Source organism: Ovis aries, chromosome 2 (genome assembly GCF_016772045.2).
Source record: "Ovis aries strain OAR_USU_Benz2616 breed Rambouillet chromosome 2, ARS-UI_Ramb_v3.0, whole genome shotgun sequence".
In the NCBI taxonomy this organism is placed as follows: domain Eukaryota; kingdom Metazoa; phylum Chordata; class Mammalia; order Artiodactyla; family Bovidae; genus Ovis; species Ovis aries.
Window position 1 is genome coordinate 88,095,905 of NC_056055.1, and position 25,134 is coordinate 88,121,038.

The 25,134-nt window shown below is 39.1% G+C and overlaps 1 protein-coding gene across 4 annotated transcripts in view; it reads right to left on the minus strand.

The window, feature by feature from the left end:
* The window catches only part of SLC24A2 (solute carrier family 24 member 2), a 287,824-nt gene that overhangs the window by 97,630 nt on the left and 165,060 nt on the right, over positions 1-25,134 (minus strand). For 3 of the 4 annotated variants that reach the window (XM_015093243.4, XM_042243475.2, XM_042243476.2), the window contains exon 3: positions 1,701-1,739. The exons of the other annotated variant lie outside the window; for it this stretch is intronic. In XM_015093243.4, coding sequence (XP_014948729.3) covers positions 1,701-1,739 — 39 coding nt within the window. The remainder of the gene's footprint in view (positions 1-1,700; positions 1,740-25,134) is intronic. 4 annotated transcript variants of the gene reach the window in all.

Here is a 25,134-nt window from a genome sequence, read left to right on the forward strand (position 1 = left end):
CTATCTATATGCATATGTATCTCTATCTATATCCAGACACATACTAAAATAAGTGCATATATACCATAAAACATTTACAAGAGTGGAAATTATGAAGACTAATATAGAAAGTTAACAACAAAGGTGCTAATATTTCCCCCTTCCTCCACAAAGGAACATCAGGCACACATTTCAGGGTGCCTCATTCCATGTGGGAACCACGGCTCTCATCCATGAAGCCCTGCAGTCTCTGTTAAGTGAGATCTGAAGAGAGAGATCCTCCTATTATGTCTCCACAGAGAACCTTCCTGACTCCAAAGGGGCCTTTAGTTTGCAAAATATTTCATCACACTACACATCTACAAGGAGGCTTCCTGAGAAAAGTCCCACAAGAGATGCTGTGACCAAATACATTTGGAAAGTGCTACATCCTAGGCTAACTCACCTTTAGAGTTTTAGGATATGAATTAGACACTAAGATACACTAAGTCTAATACTAAAGAAGTATGATTAACTTGGCTAACTTGGACAGTGTTTATGAGCATTGCTCATTCATCCCTTATTTTGTAGAACACTTATTAACAATGATCCAAGAGTTTGGAGGCAAATATGAAACCCACAGTAAGCCTGAAGTATTGGTAAAATGTGATTATATGATACATGGAGAAACCTGAAATTTTTAGGGTGATTTTATTATACCTGATATTCTATTAGAAATAATATCTCCAATTCTACAGGGTTTGGGGAAGAATCCGAGGGGATGACTGGTATTTCAGAACCAGATCATGGTTCACAAAGGAAGAGCCTGGGTCTGTACCCCTAGCCCAGTACTGGATCTGGTATATTCTATGGACTCCCAGTGCATGTCAGAAGTCTCTACTCTGAGCATCACAGGAGGAAGAATGGGGTCATAAGTATCTTCATTACTAGTCCTCTCAGACTCAAAAATCTGCAACTTAAAAAAAAATGTGCTGTGTTATTTGATTCAGACGATTAAGGCTTAGAAAATGTTAGGGGCAAGGTTTAAAGATTTGAATAGAGTTGAAATGTAATCACTGATGACTGAACATTAAAAACTCTGAAGGTCATTTCCTTGCCAAGCTTCACAATACAAAATGTGATGTGTTAATTGGATAGGGACTGGAAAATGTGTCTGCTGTTAATAATATGTCATAATCACTGTTACTATGTTCCCTTATTTGGGGAAACCAAAGGAACTCTTCTATGGAAATGTTCCTTATCCTATATCTATAGAACTTAAAGCATTCTTCCGGGCATTATGTATATATTGAATGTATAGAACTTCATGCAGCATTTCTTTTGATGGAACCAAAAGAAATTTCCAACCAAAAAAACCACGCGCGCATGCAGATACATAAATAGATACCAAGCATTAGATCCCTCACTGTCCCCAAACAGCAGCTCAACATCCCTTGGAATGGAATTTGAAAATACCTCACTCTTTCAACTTTTTCATGCCAAGTGAAAGAGGGAACTTAAATCCTTTCGAAACCTAGTCCTAGAAATCATTTGTCACTGAATGTAAGAATTCAGTTGACACTAATACCAGGACAGAACATTTGTACACCCGCAGATTAAACCCTTTAAAGATTCCAAGGGAGAAGATGACTTGTTGAGCTCAAGAGCCCCTCTTCCGCCTACCCCTCCCCACCCTGTCCACAGGCACAGGAACAGGTACAGACAAGGCCACTGCTTCCTACCGGTAGAGTCTGTTCATCCTTGTCCCTGGTTGTAGAGGACTGCACAAGAAGAAAAGGCAGAAACAAAAGACAAAGAAATAAATAAACAACAAGTCACACATAGGTTTTTACACTTAAACACAAGCATCAGCATAGGGCAAGATTTGGTTCTTTCTGCTCCTGGGAAAGACTATGCCGGCACAGGGAATTAAGGATGTACGCCACATGTTAAGTGGCTCCAGTCGTGCCCAACTCTTTGCGACCCTATGGACTCCTCTGTTCATAGGGATTCTGCAACCCGCCAGGTTCCTCCGTCCACAGGATTCTCCAGGCAAGAATATTGGAGTAGGCTGCCATGCCCTTCTCTAGGGGATCTTTCTGACCCAGGGATCAAACCCACGTCTCTTACATCTCCAGCACAGGTAGGTGGGTTCTTTATCACTGGTGCCATATGGTTATTTAGGTATATGGTACTTTCACTTGAAAGATCAAAGTTGAATGGTCAACCCAAATACCCAGTGACAGAAGGAAGTTAAATTAGTTGTGATCTGGCCATCTAGCGGAATGTCATGTGGTCACTAAAATGAATGAGGCTAAGAACACATCTGCTGACATGGAAGAATATCTAAGATATATCATTCAGTGAAAAAATTAAAACCCTTATTTACTATTTCATTTTATAAAAGAAAATAATAATACATTAGAACATATAAAGAAAAAAGTTCTGCAAGAATCATTAGTGGTTATTCTTTTTAGTGGTTAGTATCAAGGGCTGAGATTACAAGGATGTGTCATAGTCCATGTCCTTCAGAGGGAGTCAACACTCACCACCTCAAGTGTGGTACATCAAGTAAAGCCTGAAGACGCGAGGCCACTGACGTGAAGACTAAGACCATCACACGTGGAATCCAGATGACCCACCTTCTTTCCTGCCCCACCCCTTCAAGTTTTTCATTCTAAAAAGGGAAATATTTGTCCCTTGGAGAAAAGTTGACTAAAACACAAGGGCCCAGGAGGGCCAGCCATTCATTGCGTGCTTAGTCACTCAGTTGTGTCCAACTCTTTTGTGACCCCACAGACTGTAGCCCACCAGGCTCTTCTCTCCATGGGATTCTCCTGGCAAGAATACTGGAGTGGGTTGCCATTTCCTCCTGCAGGGGATCTTCTCAATCTAGGGACTGAACATTGATCGAACATCAATCTCCTGCACTTGGCAGATAGATTCTTTACCACTGAGCCACCTGGGAAGCCTGGTTGGGGAGAATATAACTCAGACAAGGGGACTCTGGCACTCTTCCTCCAGGTCCCAACTGGACGGCTTAGCTTCCTCTATGAAATGAAAACTCCTTTTTCAACAGAACCAGGCACAGTCCTACAATCTTTCCGAGAGTATGCAGGTACCCTGGGAGCTTCCTCATGATCAGACCATTGTTTCTGTCACTTCTCCTCGACTACGGGTTCAAAGAGCAAGAAGAAACTGGAATCTTTCCCCCGTCTTGACTCTGGTCCTCCCATTAATGTCTTTGCTGACCTGTCTTCAGGACTAATCACACACAGCAAGAAGAGAAGATGCAGGCAGAACTACTTTAACAGCTTCATGAGCCCTGGGTTCTTTTTTTAGCTCTACCAAACATGTCACAGAAAGAACATTCAGATGCCCCCACACTCCACCTAAAATATACAATTTTTTTTGTGTAAAAAAATGGGAAAGATAATTATAACTTTGCATTTCAAATTACTGGCTATGGGCAATTCATTGAATTTATGATAGGCATGCTAGAAATGTTGGAAAGTGACGAAACTGAGCCTGTGATTTGGTTTCACATGTAAGTTTCAAGAAGACGAACAGAATACTTATAAAGTTGATAACACACATTTTGTTGACATTCAATTAAATATTTAATGATCTTGTAGATAATTTTTGGATTTTAGAGTCGATATCAACATGTTTTTTTCTTCTGGTTCCAGACAGTTTTGCAGACCCTTGAAGAACCTGTAAGTTTCAGGCACAGGCAGAAGTGGTTAGGTTGGAGGTAATTTCTGAGTACACATCCCTAGTGGCTCTGTGGTAAAGAACCTGTCTGCCAAGGCAGGAGACACAGGTTAGATCCCTGGGTTGGGAAGATTCCTCTGGAAAAGGAAATGGCAACCCACTCCGGTATTCTTGCATGGGAAATCCTGTGGACAGAGAAGCCTGGTGGGCTACAGTCCACGGGGTCAAGAAAGAGTCATGACTGAGTGAGTAAACACTTTCTGAGTATCCCTTACAGGCATGACTAAATTTGCCATAAGCTCCTAATACGGGGCTCTGTCTCGGTGACTTCTCTAGAAACACTAATAAGAAAATATCCTTGATTCCCTAGTCCCAGGAACATGCTTGGGGAAGTGGACTGGACGTGAAACTGTCTTTTGATTTCTGTTTCTGCTTTGAAAGGCACCGCATGATCCCATTTCTCTCTGGCAGTCCTTTCATTTTCTCATCTCCCACATCAGACAGCTCAACAAATGGCCCCATATTCTATAGAACAATCCCCCAGGGAAATTATCCAGGGCAGCCAGCTCAGCCTTTGGACACACATGGAGATTAACTGTCAGAGCACGCCTTTTCAGTTAGCAAATTTACACCTTGTGGTTAAATGGGAGACAAATAATTATAAGCTGAGGTTTGATACCCCAGTGATACTATGGAACATGAAGGAATGGGATGGGACTGAGGAAAGAAATGGGTGGTCTTTATAAGAACAAAAATATCACCAGCAGAGAGAATAGATTCAAAAAGACATATTTAAAAAATATTTGAAGAAGAAAAAAAAAATCCAAACCTGTTTTTTTGGTCTGAAAGGAAGAAAAAAAAAAATCTATTCCAATGACTTGCTTTTTCTCTCACAAGCAAGGAGACTCATAAGACACAATAGATGGAAAGAAAGTGCTTTTTACATAGATTCTTTCAAGATAAAACAGTGCAGGGAAAGTTCTAAATCCTCTGCAAAATTTCCCACTGCTTAATGTCAGCACAAGTTGACATCATTAGTTTATTTTCAAGTGTAATTTGCAGATATGAATATACATCAGGTTGCAACATGTACATTTATATACAGACACGTGGCAACTGAGGTCATTCAACACCCTCCACTTTCCTTTTATGTAGCCTTGTTGCAAAAAAAGATGAGAAACGTGACATATGACGGTCATTGTTCATTTTCAGGGCTTCACCCACCTCTACTCATAATTCCCAATGCTCACTTGACTTAGCCTCCATCTAATCATTCCTTGAAGCAGCCTCACAGTCCTGGAAATGCGCCTCTGATTATGTTAGAAATTCAATTTTAAAGGGATTTTAATTACACTGGAGGTAACTAGTAAAGGACCACAGAAATGATTCGAATGTATACATCCTGCAGTGTTTCTAAGCACTGGATTATTTAGTTAAGTGTCCAGGTTTTGGGTTGGCCTCAATGTTGTGATTTTCTTTTCAGGGCTATTGAACATCTGGTTTATTCTAACTCACTGGATGTCACAGAAAAGACAACTTCTTCAAAAGAGGACCTATGTGATTTTAAGGATTAATTTTGGCTTCTGTTTTATAAATTTCCTTAATTTTAAACATACTTATATATCATACATTTGGGCTACACTGATTTGAAAGCCCAGTTCCTGGTGGTCTGTTCAAAGACTGTTGCCAATTATAGGAAAGACTTGTTAAGCTAAATCCATAGTATTCCACAACAATTCTTGAGGAATACATCTTTTACTTAATAAAGTATCCTATAATTCAATCCTATATTTAATTTAAACTGACCCCTTCCCTAATTACTGCAAATAATTGAACAACTGAGATGACGCCATTTTTAACATTTTTAACTCTATAAATCATTCACAAATCCTTAAATCACCTTTCTTCCTTTGACCCTTGAAAGCCATTGGTTAAAAATGATTCCCCTGGGACTTCCCTAGTGAGTCAGTGGTTATAATTCCACACTTCCACTGCAGTGGGCGAGGGTTGGGGAACTAAGATAATATGGCCAAAAAAAAAGATACCCTTAATCTGAAGTAAAGTTTTTTTTTTCTTTTTAATTTATTTACTGAAAGATAACTGCTTTATAGAATTTTGTTTTCTGTCAAACCTTAACATGAATCAGCCATAGCTATACATATATCCCCTCCATCTTGAACCTCCCTCCCATCTCCCTCCCCACCCCACCCCTCTAGGTTGATACAGAGCCTCTGTTTGAGTTTCCTGAGCCATTCAGCAAATTCCTGTTGGCTACCTATTTTACATATGGTAATGTAAGTTTCCATGTTACCCTCTCCATACATCTCACCCTGTCCCCTCTCCCATGTCCGTAAGTCTATTCTCTATGTCTGTTCCGCCATTGCTGCCTTGTAAATAAATTCTTCAGTACCATTTTTCTAGATTACATATATGTGCGTTGCTGCTGCTGCTGCTGCTAAGTCGCTTCAGTCGTGTCCAACTCTGTGCGACCCCATAGATGGCAGCCCACCAGGCTCCCCCATCCCTGGGATTCTCAAGGCAAGAACACTGGAGTGGGTTACCATTTCCTTCTCCAATATGTGTGTTAGAATATGATATTTATCTTTCTCTTTCTGACTCACTTCACTCTGTATAATAGGTTTGAGGTTCATCCACCTCATCAGAACTGACTCAAATGCATTCCTTTTTATGGCTGAATAATATTTCACTGTGTATGAACCACAATGTCTTTTTAAAAAATTTTTTATTTTTTAAATTTTTAAAATTAATTTATTTTAATTGGAGGCTAATTACTTTATAATGTTGTAGTGGTTTTGCCATACATTGACATGAATCAGCCATGGGTGTACATGTGTCCCCCATCCTGAACCTCCCTCCCACCTCCCTCCCCATCCCATCCCTCAGGATCATCCCAGAGCACCGGCCCTGAGTGCCCTGTCTCGTGCATCAAACCTGGACTGGTGATCTGTTTCACATATGGTAATATACATGCTTCAGTGCTGTTCTCTCAAATCATCCCACCCTCGCTTTCTCCCACAGAGTCCAAAAGCCTGTTCTTTATATCTGTGTCTCTTTTGCTGTCTTGCATATAGGGTCATTGTTACCATCTTTCTAAATTCCATATATATGCATTAGTATACTGTATTGGTGTTTTTCTTTCTGACTTACTTCACTCTGTATAATAGGCTCTAGTTTCATCCACCTCATTAGAACTGATTCAAATGGATTCTTTTTAATGGCTGAGTAATACTCCATTGTGTATATGTACCAAAACTTTCTTATCCATTCATCTGCTGATGGACATCTAGGTTGCTTCCATGTCCTGGCTATTATAAACAGTGCTGTGATGAACATTGGGGTATACGTGTCTCTTTCAATTCTAGTTTCCTCGGTGTGTATGCCTAGCAGTGGGATTGCTGGGTCATAAGGCAGTTCTATTTCCAGTTTTTTAAGGAATCTCCACACTGTTCTCCATAGTGGCTGTACTAGTTTGCATTCCCACCAACAGTGTAGGAGGGTTCCCTTTCTCCACACCCTCTCCAGCATTTATTGTTTGTAGACTTTTTAAAAGCAGCCATTCTGACTGGTGTGAGATGGCACCTCATTGTGGTTTTGATTTGCATTTCTCTGATAATGAGTGATGTTGAGCATCTTTTCAAGTGTTAGCCATCTAGGTTGCTTCCATGTTCTAGCTATTGTAAATAGTGCTGCAGTGAACAATGGGATATATGTGTCTTTTTCAATTTTGCTTTCCTCAGGGTATATGCCTAGTGGGATTGCTGGGTCATATGGTGGTTTTATTCCTAGTTTTTTAAGGAATCTCCATACCATCTTCCATAGAGGCTGTATCAATTTACATTCCCACCAGCAGTGCAAGAGTGTTCCCTTTTCTCCACACCCTCCCCAGCATTTATTGTTTGTAGACTTTTTGATGATGGCCATTCTGACTGGTGTGAAGTGATGTCTCATCGTGGTTTTGATTTGCACTTCTCTGATAATGAGCGAAGTTGAGCATCTTTTCATGTGTTTGTTAGCCATCTGTATGTCTTCTTCAGAGAAGTGTCTGTTTAGGTCTTTCCCCCACTTTTTGATTGGGTTGTTTGTTTTCCTGGCATTGAGTTGTATGAGCTGCTTGTATATTTTTGAAATTAATCCTTTGTCAGTTGTTTCATTTGCTATTATTTTCTCCCATTCTGAGGGCTGTCTTTTCACCTTGCTTATAGTTTCCTTTGCTGTGCCAAAGCTTTTAAGTTTAATCAGGTCCCACTTGTTTACTTTTGTTTTTATTTCCATTACTCTAGGAGGTGGGTCATAGAGGATCTTGCTTTGATTTATGTCATTGAGTGTTCTGCCTATGTTTTCCTCTAAGACTTTTATAGTTTCTGGTCTTACATTTAGGTCTTTAATCCATTTTGAGTTTACCTTTGTGCATGGTGTTAGGAAGTGTTCTAACTTCATTCTTTTACATGAAACTGTCCAGTTTTCCCAGCACCATTTATTGAAGAGGCTGTCTTTGCCCCATTGTATATTCTTGCCTCCTTTGTCAAAAATAAGGTACCCATAGGTACATGGGTTTATTTCTGGGCTTTCTATCTTGGTCCATTGGTCTGTATTTCTGTTTCTGTGCAAAGTGTAGTTTTGATGTGACTTTGTAGACAGCCTTGTCCCACACACAGACCCCCATTACCACTTCACACACATAAACATCACGTAAATACTCCACAGTTTAGCTACATCATGGACATACAGCCCCCGTTTTACTCTGACTAGTAATCACCCACCTGCAAATTACATAATCAGATGGGTTACTGGGAAGATTTCATGTGCCAGAAGACAAGTGTGTAAAATAAAGGATAGATGATCTGGCCAGTGGCTTTGACAACAGATAAGAAAGACAAGCAAATTTTCACAACAGTCAAATAACAACCATAAACTTCCACCACCATAATCTTTCATTAAGTCCTGTGAAATGTATCTAAATTCAGTGTGCCAAGGACTCAGAGGCACTATAAAGTCTATAAGAAAAGACTTAAAAGTATAATTATTTTGTCATAAGTGTGATTCAAAACATATTAGAAATATTAATTCATTACTTAATTGACATTAATGTCAATTTAGAAAAGTTGGTTGAGGGATGACTGATTTTCATTTAAAAAATTAACAAGAAAGTGTGAAATGATATCTCCTTGTTCTTTCAGCATATTTACATGCAATAAACAAAAACATTTAAAATCTCCCTTCTGATTAAAAATGAATAATCCTCAAAGCCTATGAGAAGACTAAGTAAACTACGTAAAAGCTTCAAATCAGAAATCTAAAAGGAAAGAAATACAACCATTTCTTAATCAGATGCAAAGTCATGTCCCTTTGCCTCCCTTTATTGTGCCCCTAACATACTCCCTAAAATATTAAGGGGAACGAGATTAAATAAATTCCTAAAGAAAGGACTTATGCTCCCTATGCTAAGTTGTGCCTGACTCTTTGTGACCCCATGGACTGTAGCCCACCAGCTTCTTCTGTCCATGGGATTTTCCAAGTAAGAATACTGGAGTAGGCTGCCATTTCCTCCTCCAGGGGATCTTCCTGACCCAGGGACTGAACACGCATCTCTTACATGGGCAGGCAGATTCTTTATCACTGAGCCAACTGGGAAGCACTAAAGAAAGGACTACTAAGAGATTTAAATTCAAATTATGTTCACTATTGGTTGCTGGGTAATTATGTCACTGTCACTGTCCTTTAGGAAAGTAAGAATCTCAAAGATTAGTGAAGTGCTGAAGGCGGCCGCCCAGATAGCAATAATATCCACTTGCAATAACACCCACTGTGGTTTTAAAGAAACACATTAGGATGGGATGGCGAGAAAGGATGAAAATTAAGTAAAAAGCACAGTAATGAAAACTCACACTTTGCAAACACAGTGCTTTGATGATTTACCCAAATAATTCCCATGATCTTGAAATATTTGGAATAGTAGAAAGAAATTTCAGAAGAGTAGATATAGCCTTCAAAAAAAGGAAACGGAATAAAATTGCTTAGAGACAAAGAACAACATTTTGCCTTTTAAATAGTTGTACAAGAGAAGAAATAATGTAGGATGAGAAGTGGTGTCATATAGTTACTAAGAATGTGGAATTCAGGCCCAGACCCTGTGGGTTCATTTCCCTATTTTTGTCACTTATTAGTCTTGTGACTTTGGACAAGTTACTTAATCTCTTTATGCTTTAGCTTCCTCATCTGTCAAATAGGGATAATGATAGTAAGTGCCTCAGGGGGTTGTTGGGAGGGTTCAATGAGTTTATACACACAATGCGCTTAGATGATGTTTGGTACATGGAAAACACTATGTATTGATATTAGTACTATCATCAGTACTATTAATAATAGGAGCTACAAGAAATTATAATGGCAAACTCTATGACAAAAGTAGGTTCAAGGCTGTGAATGGGATTAGAGAACAGGGTGGTTTCTATGTGGAGTAGGAAAATTCCACTGGTCAGGATGGTGCAGGATGATTTGTTTAGGAAGTCAGAGGGCAGTTAATTGTGCATGTCCGAGGTTGGCAGCCACGGGAAGAGGAGATGACACGACAGATTATATTTCCTTGGCTTGGCTTCAGGCTCCATCCCTGTCCCATGAATCAGCACTGTCTGAAGGATACAGGATTGGCAAGGCAAGGCTTGCATTTCACATCTCATATACCTTAATGGGCCTGATTTTGATCAAGAAGTTCTGGAGACTAAAAGATTCAGAGAAGGTAGGACCCCCAAATTTATAGATGTTATATTTTATCTGTCAATTTTATCTCAATAAAGCTGGAGAAAGCAAAATAAAAACAGAAAAGGAGTTTAAATGCTTCTCCATAAATTGGTAAGTTGTACTGGGTGTGTACCATACCCAACTCCCCCAGCCACTCTCTCCAAATAGTGGAAACTGTAAGATCACTGAAAGCAGTATTCACCTGCCTCCTATGGTTCTTGACATGGCTACTAAAATGCAATCAGGTGGCAGGAGAGAGTGAGGCCACTTAGGAGGAGTGGGGACTGTGGGGTCCTTTGTCAGGAACCAAAGCTCCTCAGATGCTTGCTCCACAGGCTAAATTAATAGTAATGATAGTTATTTAAATCTACTCCTTATAGTCCTTATTGAATCCTTCTTATTAAATAGGTACATAGAAGACATTAACTTCTCATTTTATAAACAGAAAGAGAGAAGGATGAAGTGCCCCAGGTTTGTTTCTGTACTTGGGATACTGAGCTCCTTTGTTAATTCACTTAATTTAGGAATTAACAACCCAACAACTACTACCATCTCTCACCTCCCCCTGAAAAATCCAGATGTTACCAATATAATACTTTGCTGTATTGTTTGAGCAGTTCTCACAGTTACTAATGAACCATTTTGATATGCCAATCAAACACAATCTGTTGGTGTTCTGGCATTAGCCACACAAATTTCATTTGACTGGTAAAGAACTCCGATGTGCTCATATATTAAGTCCAGATTGCCTGACTTCTAAGGAAAGAGGGTCTAAGATGATGTGAACTTAAAAGTTCAACAAATGTTGGTGCTGGATTACCACAGAATAATCTGCGGTAAATGAAGCAAATTTTAGTAATAATGGACAATATTTACTGAAAGCTCAACATGTGCCAAGGGCTTCATATATAGTATCTCATTGAATCCTCACAATAGCAGGTATTATCACCACTCCTACCCCCTGTAATACATAAGGACCCTGAGGCTGAAGGAGGTTAGACAATTTGTCCACAGCCATGTAGCTAGCCAGTAAGAGGCAGAGCTGGGATATGAACTCAGACACCTGGGCTGCAGAGTCTCTTGAAGTGCTGGGGAAACAAGAAAGTGGAATTTTCCTTGCAGTGGCCTGTGGGAAGGAGACTGGAAACTGCAAATACAGTAAAAATAGCTTATGTATATTAAGAACTATTTATGAGCTCTGACTTCCAATGGAAGCCAGAAAATCTTTGCCAAGTGATTGCTGTGGATGCAGAAATGACAGATTTTATTTGTGTTCATTTGGTACAAAAAGTTGGTACCTGGGAATAGAGAAAGTAGAGAAGTTATTTTCTGGTCTTCTGTTTCTTCCAGCGTTATTATTTTGACTTGTCTACAATTGTCATAAATTTTCCTCTGAATATCTCTTGAAGGTCATGGAGGCATGTTTATGACCTTCACAACAGCATAGGTCTAAGTAACACTGCAAACTAGTTTATCCATATATCAAATTGACTTGTATTAAGGCGTTTTTAGCTTAGTAGCAGGTGGGAAGAGTGGGGTCCTCCCTTAGGTAGTCCATTTCTCACTGTGGCCATGTGATACTAGTCTATACTCAGTTTTTTTGGAAGCATGGTGTGCCCAATCTTCAATTTATTTCTGACATTTGACAGACTGGTGCTGTTTCTTTGTTTCAAGGAAAAAAAATAAAACAACTCAAAAATGAAATAATCACATTCCCAGTTTCTAAAGCAATCAATGGAAGACACTGAATAGCAAGTTTTGAATAAAGAAAAGTTATTTGGTCCATCACTTAATATTTATTGGGTAATACTTTTTGGACACTTAGTACAGGCCAGGCATTCTTCTAGGGCATTCTTCTAGGGATACACGTGTGAGCAAAACTGACAAAGATCTCTGTCTTCAGGCAGTTACATTCCCGAATATGTTATCATAAAATTAGACAGAAAGAATATGTAGTAGTTAGATCACTTAAAATTGGTATAATTAAACATATACTGGGAATTCCCTGGGAGTTCAGTGGTTAGGACTCTGAACTTTCTGTCCTTTCATTGCTGCAGGCCTGGGTTTGATCTCTGGTCAGGGAACTAAGATCCTACAAGTGATGTGCCCAAAAATATATATATATATTCTTAAGTGGATTAACTGTGGCCTGACCATCACTTTTGCATTCATACTTTTTTTAGTTTACTAGTCCTAGATTTAGCATGCATTTTGGTTTGGAGAGAGGTTAGCAAACACTATAAAGAATACAAAAAACATGACTGTGTCTATAAAATTATAAACAACATATAGCAAAGGATGTTTTTAAAATGCTTTCACAGACTTTAGATTAAAGAAAGAAATAAACTGAACTTCAAAGAGAACAAAAGACTATAATTTGAATGTAGTGTAGCTTTGTGATTTGGAAATACGTACCTTTTCACTTTTATGGTCTCTTAGTACAATGCTACCTCGTTAATGCAATATATTGATTCTCTACCACAATTTTTTAAAAAGGATTTATGTATTTATTTATGGCTGTGCTGGGGTTTCATCGCTGCTCTCGGACTTTCTCTAGTTGCAGGGAGCGGTGGCCACTCTTTGCTGTGGAGAACTGGCTTCTCATTGCGGTGGCTTCTCCTGTTGCAGAGCGTGGGCTCTAGGCACTTAGGCTGCAGCAGCTGTGGCCCGTGGGCTCGGTTGTGGTGGCTTGCGGGCTCTAGAGCTCTGGTTCAGTAGCTGTGGCACATGGGCTTGGCTACTCTGTGGCGTGTGTCTTACATGTTACATATCTCTGCATTTTGTATTTCGTCTGCCTGTGTGCCAGCACCCCATAGGTGCTCAGCAAACGCCAATCTCTTGATGGACAGCTAGGAAGTTGTGGGATAGAGTTTTGAAAGGAAGGAGGATGCTCAGAGAGGCAGCAAAATCCCTCGGATACAGGAAAGAGTTGAGGGGCCTGGATCGAGTACTGGGCTTAGCTCATGATCAGCAGAGACTCTCTGGATTAACACAGAGTGGTACCGATTCTCTGGCTTAGTCCCTAGACCTTGTGCCCAAACGCTATTGCATGGGTCCTTTAAACTAAGAGAGTCAGTCTTCTTCTTGGTGGCTGAACGGGACCTGCCACAGTAGTGGCAGAAGGGGGTGTGGTGGAAGCATCGAATGGAATAGAACCACCAGGCACTGAAGAGGAGATCATGGCAGGAAGGAACAGTTCCACTGGGCACTGATCATTACACCCCTTCACACCCTGGAAACGTAGGGCACACAGGCAAGACTAGGAATCCCACCACTGGGGCCTGACATGAAGACAGTTACCACTCCATTTCCCCCATAGTATTCTATGATATGCTAGTATGCTAGATGGCTGATGCCATCTACAATAATGAGAATCACATTAAGGTTCAAAGTTATTAATTGGACCACTTGTCTTTCCTACTCTTTGCTCTCATAGGTAGCCCAGACAAATTGCCATTTTAGCTGCTTTATCTGTGTCCTACCTTGGATATTGTTAAGTTATTCCCTCATGCTCTGCCTGCCTGATATCTTCCTTCATGGTACCTTCAAAATGATTCTTTCATCCATCCTTCAACACATATTTCATGTGCACCTTACATGCATTACATTGTTGTAGCTGGGGATGTTCTAGTGAATAAAACAGCCCAAATCCTTGTTCTTGTATAACTTATATTCTAGTTTAAATCTCCCTTCTAAGACATACATAGTTTTCCAATTAAGTAGCAAAGGCAGCCTAGAAGATTTCACACACTATGAATATCTTGAACTATACCTAGCCCAAAACCTCCCACTCTCCAGTTTAAACAACTAAAATTAATTAAAACAAAACATTTATCCTAATTAAAGTATAGGAGATAGAAATTCTAAACACGGCGCTATAGAGAAAGTACCGTAAGGGAACGATGAAAGAAAAAAATCAAAGTACAAAAAAGCAAAGATTAACCCTTGTACCTTTTGCATAATGAATTAACGAGCAAAAAACTTAACAAAACGAATTTTAGCTAAGTAACCCGAAACCAGACGAGCTACTTATAGACAGTTTATTAGAACCAACTCATCTATGTGGCAAAATAGTGAGAAGATCCATAAGTAGAGGTGACATGCCTAACGAGCCTGGTGATAGCTGGTTGTCCAGAAAATGAATTTTAGTTCAGCTTTAAAGATACCAAAAATACAAATAAATCTCACTGTATCTTTAAAAGTTAGTCTAAAAAGGTACAGCCTTTTAGAAATGGGTACAACCTTCACTAGAGAGTAAGATCTAAAAATACCATAGTAGGCCTAAAAGCAGCCATCAATTAAGAAAGCGTTAAAGCTCAACAACAATAATAATATTAATCCCAACAATAATACAGCTAACTCCTAGATTTAATACTGGACTATTCTATTACTAAATAGAAGCAATAATGTTAATATGAGTAACAAGAAATATTTTCTCCTCGCACAAGTTTAAGTCAGTAGCTGATAATACCCTGACCGTTAACAGTAAATAAAAATAACCCAACAATAAATGATTTATTAGTTACACTGTTAACCCAACACAGGAGTGCACCCAGGAAAGATTCAAAGAAGTAAAAGGAACTCGGCAAACACAAACCCCGCCTGTTTACCAAAAACATCACCTCCAGCATCCCTAGTATTGGAGGCACTGCCTGCCCAGTGACTAAACGTTAAACGGCCGCGGTATTCTGACCGTGCAAAGGTAGCATAATCATTTGTTCTCTAAATAAGGACTTGTATGAATGGCCACACGAGGGTTTTACTGTCTCTTACTTCCAATCAGTGAAATTGACCTCCCCGTGAAGAGGCGGGGATAAACCAACAAGACGAGAAGACCCTATGGAGCTTTAACTAACTAGCCCAAGGAAAATAAATTTAATCACCAAGGGATAACAACACTCCTTATGGACTAGCAGTTTCGGTTGGGGTGACCTCGGAGAACAGAAAATCCTCCGAGCGATTTTAAAGACTAGACTAACAAGTCAAACCAAACCATCGCTTATTGATCCAAAAACTTGATCAACGGAACAAGTTACCCTAGGGATAACAGCGCAATCCTATTCAAGAGTCCATATCGACAATAGGGTTTACGACCTCGATGTTGGATCAGGACACCCCGATGGTGCAACCGCTATCAAAGGTTCGTTTGTTCAACGATTAAAGTCCTACGTGATCTGAGTTCAGACCGGAGTAATCCAGGTCGGTTTCTATCTGTTATGTATTTCTCCCAGTACGAAAGGACAAGAGAAATAAGGCCAACTTTAACAAAGCGCCTTAAACCAATTAATGACTTTATCTCAATTAATTTCACAACAAAACCTGCCCTAGAAAAGGGCCTAGTTAAGGTGGCAGAGCCCGGTAATTGCGTAAAACTTAAACCTTTATATTCAGAGATTCAAATCCTCTCCTTAACAAAATGTTTATAATCAATGTTCTAACACTCATTATCCCCATTCTCCTAGCTGTAGCTTTTCTTACACTAGTTGAACGAAAAGTCCTAGGTTATATACAATTTCGAAAAGGTCCAAACGTTGTAGGACCATACGGCTTACTCCAACCCATCGCCGACGCAATTAAACTTTTCATTAAAGAACCCCTACGACCCGCCACATCCTCAATTTCAATATTCATTTTAGCCCCCATCCTAGCACTAACCCTAGCCTTAACCATATGAATCCCCCTACCCATACCCTACCCCCTCATCAACATAAACTTAGGAGTCCTCTTCATATTAGCCATATCAAGCCTAGCTGTATACTCAATCCTCTGATCAGGCTGAGCCTCCAACTCAAAATATGCTCTCATTGGAGCCCTACGGGCAGTAGCACAAACAATCTCTTATGAAGTAACACTAGCAATTATCTTACTATCAGTCCTACTAATAAATGGATCCTTTACCCTCTCTACACTAATCATTACACAAGAACGAGTATGACTAATCTTTCCAGCATGACCCCTAGCAATAATATGATTTATCTCAACACTAGCAGAAACAAACCGAGCACCATTTGACCTCACCGAAGGAGAATCTGAACTAGTATCAGGCTTTAACGTAGAATATGCCGCCGGACCATTCGCCCTATTTTTTATAGCAGAATATGCAAATATTATCATAATAAACATCTTCACAACAACCCTCTTCCTAGGAGCATTTCACAACCCATACATACCAGAACTTTATACAATTAACTTTACCATCAAATCACTACTGCTCACAATTACCTTCCTATGAATCCGAGCATCCTACCCCCGATTCCGTTATGACCAACTAATACACTTATTATGAAAAAATTTCCTACCCCTAACACTAGCCCTATGCATATGACACGTATCACTACCTATTCTCCTATCAAGCATCCCCCCACAAACATAAGAAATATGTCGGACAAAAGAGTTACTTTGATAGAGTAAATAATAGAGGTTTAAATCCTCTTATTTCTAGAACTATAGGAATTGAACCTACTCCTAAGAACCCAAAACTCTTCGTGCTCCCAATTACACCAAATTCTAATAGTAAGGTCAGCTAATTAAGCTATCGGGCCCATACCCTGAAAATGTTGGTTCATATCCTTCCCGTACTAATAAATCCAACTATCTTTATTATTATTCTAATAACCGTTATACTTGGAACCATTATCGTCATGATTAGCACCCACTGATTGCTTATCTGAATTGGATTTGAAATAAATATACTTGCTATCATCCCCATTATAATAAAAAAACACAACCCACGAGCCACAGAAGCATCAACCAAATATTTCCTAACTCAATCCTGCTGACTTTTATTGAGCATTAACTACACTTGAGATAGTGCTGAATGCTCATTTAATCCTCATGACCAATCTAGATGGAAGGTTCTATTAAGAAGCATTAAAAAAAAGCCCTCTTATTTTGAAATAATTAATGAGTCATAGGTAGTTGTGAAAAAAGTACAGAGGAGTGCTGTGTACACTTTCCTCAGCCTCCCCCAAAGAGAGCATTTTATACAACCATCGTACAGTATCAAACCCAGAGAGCGGGCATGTCCAATCTATTGGGTTCGCTCAAATTTTGCCACTCTTGTGTACATTTACTTGTGATTGTATATAGTGTGTGTGGTGTTTGTGTTGCTCCATGCAACTCAATCACATGTAGCTTCCTGTAATCACCACTGCAACCAAGATACTTAACTTTACCATTACCATAACATTCCTTTGTGCTACCCTTTAATATTCACATCCATTTCTCTCTTCATCCCTCTCCCCTGGTACTCACCAATCTGTTACCTATCTTTATAATTATTTCATAATGGTTATATAAGTGGAATCATGAAGTATATATGCTTTTGAGACTGATTTTTTCTACTTAATTTCCTTAAGGGTTATCCATGCTGTAGCAGATATCAATAGTTTGCTCCCTTTATTGCTGAATAGTATTCTATGATATGGATCAACCACATTCATCTACTGAGAAACATCTGCATAATTTCCAGTTTGGGGTTACAGTGAATAAAGATGATAAGAATAGTTATGTATAAGTTTCTGCAAAAACAAAAAAATAAGTTTCATTTCTTTGATATATATGCATAAGGATTATAATTTCTTGGTCATAAAACCATCTATAGTTTTAAAAGTAACCGCCAAACTATTTCCCAGAGTGGTGGTACAATTTTACATTCCCATCAGCAATGTACAAGGGATCCAGTTTCTTCTGCAGTCTTGCTAGCATTTGGTATTACTGCTACTTCTTATTTTAGCGGTCCTAATAGATATACCTCATTGTGGTATTAATGTGCATTTCTCTAACGGCCTATGATGTTGAACATTTTGTCATGTACTTATTTGCTGTTTGTATATTTTTATCAGTGACATGTTTGTGCCTCTCTTTGGCCCACTTCCTAATTGAAATGTTATGTTTCAAGAGTTCTTTGGCTCAGACAGTAAAGAATCTGCCCGCAATGGAGGAGACCCAGGTTTGATCCCTGGGTTAAGAATATCCCCTGGAGAAGGGAATGGCTACCCACTCCAGTATTCTTGCCTGGAGAATTCCATGGTCAGAGAATTCTGGCGGGCTATAGTCCACAGGGTTGCAAAGAGTCAGACATGACTGAGTGACATTCACTTTCAAGAGTTCTTTACATATTCTAGATACAAGTCCTTTGCCAGATATGTGGTTTGCAAATATTATTTCCCCATCTGTAATTAGTACTTTCATCTCTTTAACACTGTCTTTCTTCCACAGAGCAAAAGGTTTTAACTTCGATGAGGTCTAATTTATCCATTTTTTTCCTTTGACACATCAGGTTTGGTAGCACGTTTAAGAATTCTCTGCCTGGTCCTCCGTCCTGAAGATTTTTTTTCTATTCATTTCCTAGACATTTTTAGTTTTATGTTTCACATCTAAGCCCCTGGAGTATACCTGATTTACAATGTTGTGTTAGTTTTATGTGTATAGTCAAGTAAGTCAGTTACACATATACATAGATCCATTCTTTTTAAGATTCTTTCCCCATACAGGCTATTATGGAGTATTGAGTAGTGTTTTTTTGAGTTAATTTTTGTATAAAATATGTATTTTGGTCATGATCCAATTTTCCTATGGATGTCTAATTGCTATTATATCCATTTTAAAGATCAGGTGTGGAAGGTCTAGTGAAGTTAACGGACTTGCTCAGAGTCATACAGGTAGTAAATGAAGGCACTGGGGTTGAAATACAGGAAATCTAACTTGCAACTATGTGCTCTTAAGGCTATACTTCCCTAGGTCCAAGGCATCACTCTCTGCATTCCTCAAGTAAACATAAAACACACTCTGAATTCACCTTCCATGTGGGACAGAAGGAAACTTATTCAGAAAATAGAAGCCCTCTAACCTTCCTAGAGTTGTTTAAGAAGATCTGGAGCTTTATTCATTAGCCTTGCTTTGAACAAAAAGTACACAATTAAAAAAGTAGGCTATTATTTCCAACATCATACATCCTTTCAATCATACAAAGTGCAAACCAGAAACATGGAGATGAAATTGAGATCCGCCATTAAGTAAGGACAGCTCTATTTTTGCTAATGAAGTACTAATGGACTGATGAGTTTGGCTTAGGCCTTAAAATAAAATTTCTGGATCCACCTCGTGGCTGTGGTCTCCAAAGGAGTACCTTATCTGCTATCTGTCAATAGCACAACGGAAGCAGCATACCACTGAGAACAGACACAGGCTCGCAGTCACAGAAATGGAAAAAGATATGCTCTGGGAATCCTAACTGCATTATTGTGAAATGGAGCCAGGAAGATCTGACGTTACAGACAGTACCCTCTTCTTGGCCAAATACTCAGCACTATTTTCAGTGTTGGAATTAAAAATCTGTTGCAGAAGCAGGGGAAAATGACATGAGGAATATCCTGTAGAAATAGCTTTCTTTCTAATTGCTCCTGGCTCTGAAGCCTTGGGTTTATACACTGAGAACTTCTTGATAGTTCCGGAGACTTCATTTTGCAGCAGGTTCCAGGGCACAAGCTTTACTGCCCAGTGTGTGTATGTGTGTGAGCACGCGCATGCTCCCTCGCTTCAGTCATGTGCAACTCTTTGTGACCCTGTGGACTGTAGCCCGCCAGGCTCCTCAATCCCTGGGATTCGCCAGACAAGAATACTAGAGTGGGTCGCCATGTCCTCCTCCAGGGGACCTTCCTAACCCAGGGATCAAACCTGGGTCTCCTGCATTGCAGGCGGATTCTTTGCCACTGAGCCATCAGAGAGTATCTTCAGTGCTGACGATCTATCATACGATGTTGTATAATATTACCAATGAAAGTTTACTATTTACTCAGCTATAGAAACGCTGGACACCTTAGGATGGGATTCTAACACAGCAAAATGATATTCCTGCGGGAAAATGATGCTCACTGATTGAATGAAGAGACTCTAGTCCAAGAGTGAAAGAGTGTGCTTATGTTGACATTTCTCTCAAAATAATGTATGTTTGTTCTTTAAGGACCTATAATGAAAAATATCAAATACCAATAAAGCCTGAAGAGTATACAATGAAATGCCATACTACCGCCACTTAGATTCAGTAATAGTTAGCATTTTCTACAGTTGCTTTATAAACGTATGTATAAGTTTATATTTTTTTCTGAATCATTTTAAAGTAAGTGGCAGGTATCATGTTGACATTTCACATGTTATCTTCTAAGGACATGGTCATTCTCCTACATAATCATTATATATTATGTGTGTTCATTTTGTCTGTATGTAATACATGGCATGTTGCCTTAACTGGCTAATACTACTAAGGTGTTTTCCTGGAAAACATGGTCAACTATTATTATATTTATAATTTTGTCCCCAAGGCTGATTAGTTATTAAGTGTATGTAAAATAAAGCATCCATTTTATTTGTTAAGACCTCCTACTTTCCTATTTATCCCACAAACCCATGAGAACAGATCAATAAAAATCATTTGGTTCATTTAAAAATTGCTCTGGACACAAAAATTCATTTCCTGACTTTGATATCAGCTCATTGGTGGATAATACTGACCACACAGATATGTATAAATATTAAACAAATACTATTTAGTACTAAAATTTGGGATCCATAGTCTGAATTTAAGAAGGTAGTTTATGAAAGCTCTGAAACTATGTATAACATTTGGTGTGCCTATGAATTTTCAAGGGTGGGGGAATATGCATAGCTGCCAGCAGATTCTTCAAGGTGTCTATGACCCTACAAAGGTTATGAATCACTCATCTAAGGCTTTCACAACACCCTTTTTACAGGACCTTATTACAAAGGGCACAAATGATCCACTGCTAATGATAGAAAAGAGGAATGCTAAAAGGACCCATCTAGTTCACTCAATGAATGACAGCCCAATGCCACCCGAGCGGTTCTGGCAGGGGCAAGCACAAAGCATGTTACACACCGACAAGTTCTCCATTAGTTCAAACTCTTCAGGAAAAAGATATGAATGTCGCTGTAGATGACCCAATTCTATTCAGTTGGCAGAGACTGGGCAGAGTGCCAAAGGACAGCTCTGGGGACCAGGCACTCCTCTTATCCGACTGTGTTTGTTCCAAATGGCCCCCCTCCTCTGCAGGCTCGACAACCTTTAGGGTGACTTAAACCATGACTGTGCTCATCTTGAAAAAACACAGAAGGGGGAAGCAGAGGAACCCAAAGTAGACAGGTAAGAAAAAGGGAAAGTGTCTCCTCTCTTACTTGCTGGTCCGCTTTGGAGAATGAATGCCAAAGGGGATAAAACGCACTAGAACTGTGCTAGGTGTTCTCATAAGGCTATCTCAGGGCATCAGCAGACCTACAAGTATCTCCCTTGCACTGTTGTTTTTGGTAGCTGGAAGGAAGTATAGCTCAGACGGATGAAGCAACTGGATGGAGAAAAGACAACTAGTTACCCAGTGAGTGAGATGAACGTGATAACCACTACACTATGGAAACGGGACTCCAGTGAGTAGGGTTAGAACTTGTGTCTTTTTTTTAATGTTATGATTGAGGGATTTTATATTTATTTATTTATTACAGTTTTACTGAGATATAATTGATGTATAGCACCATAATAAGTATAGTTCAATCTATTATCTAGTATAGACACAAATTTCTTTTTAAGTCTTTTTGCCCCTGTGATGAAAACTCTTTGGATCTACTCTCTTAGTAACAGAACCCATGTCTTTGAATGCCATTTCCCATCATAAATATAGTGTGGGGGGACAGGTGTGAACACAAATGATAAAAAATAGTAAACAAGTAAAGTCCCTTGGTTCCGTGGTATTGTTCGCTTACTGTGCTTTGTTTTATGTTAGTTTATATTGAAAAAAATGCAGGAGAAAGATAAATCAATAGCACTTAGTTTCTGAACTAACTGATTTAGATGTATTATCCCATTTAATATGTATAGCTCCATACGCAGTAACAATCCCGTTTTACTGCTGGAAAAAGTGAGGCTCAATGAGGCTGAGCAAATAGACCTAAGCTATATAGGGAGATAAAGTTGGGGTTCATGCCAGCACTGTTTGGTCAGAAAGGAGGTCTCCTCTGCAGACTTGAGGCTATGGGGTCAGGAAGTATATGCCATCTGAGAAGGCACAGACTTTCAGGCCACTAGAGAGCACTCAGTTGAATATGGAAAGGTTGTTTTCTCCAAATAAGCGCGCCCTCCCTTTTATCCAATACATACATTCTTGAGAAGTTCTGCAGGAAATCAAGTTTTAGTAAATTGAATTTATCTTTATGGCCAATGAATATTCATTAGGCAGATGATTCTAATACTTTCCTTTTATTTGTTCCTTCTCTTGAACTGGAGAGTCACAAGCATTTAAATATTTTGGGATATCTAATGGAATCTCTGTTTTGTTTGCTTTCTGTCACGGAACAATTGTATCCCAGTGAGTTAGACTCTGACATCTGCATTTCTAACATTAAGCATTAAAAACAAACAAGTACGATTCAAGGAGATAAAGCCATGGAATAACACTGCAGAATAATGGAAAGTGTTTTAAAAATTCCTGGCTTGCCAGTTGCTAATACTGTGGCCTCCACCTAGCTGCTGGAGGGTTCTAAACCTCTGTTCCTATACATGTAAAATGTAGATGACAGCTATATCAGAAGACTGTTTAATATCAAATTGAATGACATATGTAAAATTTCCAAATCACCTATAAGCACCTCATAAACATGCATGAGAATACAAACTTACAAGAAGTTACAACTGGAAGAATTAAATATCTAACTCAGAGATGGCAGATAGCCAGGTTGAAATTCATAACCCTGAACAAATCCAGAATCTCTCAGAAGCTTTGGCCAAGAATTTCAATTTCATGGAACTGCAGAGAACTGGGGCAGTCAGTCATTCTTATCCTAGATAGATGAGAAGGAAATCTGCTTCAATTTTTTCCATTTTCTCATCCATTTGCAAATGGTTCATTTTGTATTTGCAACACAAAGATTCTCACTCACTCTCTCATAATAAGATCCCTCTCTCATAACCTTGTTAGAAAGTAATCAGGTGAAAAAAAAGTAATCAGATGAAACCACTATAGTATAGGTAATTGTGTGGGCTTACACGGTGGTTTACACTTTTACATGGTGGTTAATTTGCAAAGTGGCTGCAATTATTCTCTTCCCTGTATCTATGTACCTTTGCAACAGTGACTGTATTTCCCCCACATCAGGAGGTGGAGCTGGTTTCCCTTCCCCTTGATCTGGGCTGGTTTTGTGACTTGCTTTGTCCAAGAGAATGTGGTGGAAGTGACAGGGTGACAGACTAGGTCTCAAGGGCCCTTGCGTGCATGTGGACAGTCCCTTAGAATTCTGCCCAGCCTCCACGTGAACCCAGCCCAGGCTAGCTGGCTAGTTATCCCCAGTCATGCCAGCCATCATCTAGCCAGATGACAGATGTTGCCACTAAGCAATGAAGCAAATACGCTGGAGATGTGTATGTGTGTGGGACATACCTACATGTGTGTGTGATTCTCACCAAGGACCTTGTTTGGATATGGGGTCATATTGGCAATATCTGGGTAATGAATTTCCAGTGTAATGATAATGATATTTTACATCATCAGATTCTCAGATCTCCAATATGAAAACTAATAGACACATCTCCTTTAATATCAGAACCTAAGATGAGAGCCAATAGCTTTTAGGTCCTACAGAAGCCATTTATCCACAGTTATTCAAGGGAAGTAAACCAACGTTTAAAACATAAGGCATAGTGATGAGGAAAGAGGTAGGGAGAGGCTAACAAGAAAGAAAATATTTCTTATTAACTTGGAAAACCTACAAATATTTATTCTATTAATCAAACCTCAAGCCATATGCACTCCTAAAAATATGTTTGTTAAAAGATTTCTAAAATCATTCATGCTCCAGAATAATGACTTGAATTTATTTGAGAAATGGAGAAATTAAAACTTCATAGTTTTTCTGGTTGATAATCTGGTAAATAAGAAAACCTCCCCTTCTCTCTGATGAAGAGGTCACAAAATAAAATTATGATCATAACCTATTTAGGCAGTCAAAAAGCATTACGTCTTACATGACTTTAATCGGCCTGGAACCTTTCCATGAAAGCATCATCAGTTCTATCTAAAAATGGCTCCCCTGCTGTTATTAATCCCTGTGCCTCGCTGAGGACTCACTGTATGAGTGAGATCAGATCCATTTGGAAAATAAGAAGTTGAATCTTAACCTTTTTTAGACATTAGAGTTAGGTGCCTTTCTCTCTGTATTGTTGGGCAAAGTATCTCCCTATGTCTAGCATTTAAAAGAAGAATATTTATGTTTTTGACAATAAAAACAATACATATTCACTGGGAGGTATAGGTCTTGATGTGGGGTTTGCAGGACCAGACAAGCATGAGGCAAATGTCTCACTGGTATCTTGCACAAAATTCAAGGGGGCATCAAAAAAACTCAGTAATGTAAATGATACGAAGGCTGCCTTTCAAAAATCAAAATTAATGCACAGATTGGATGATGCACAAAAGATCAAAATTTTAAATAAAAATAGGCTTGAACCCTGTACTTGCATAACCCTTTCTCATGTACCTTATCTTAATCCTGGCCCTGGTTCTAATAAAACTTGATTTATAAAAATAATCATCTGGTCCATGGGCTATAGTTCCTCAATGTGATTTTTTTTTAAAAAGTACTGCATTAAAATATGATATATCTTGAACTGGGATTTTGGATGCCTGCTTAAATTTTATACCT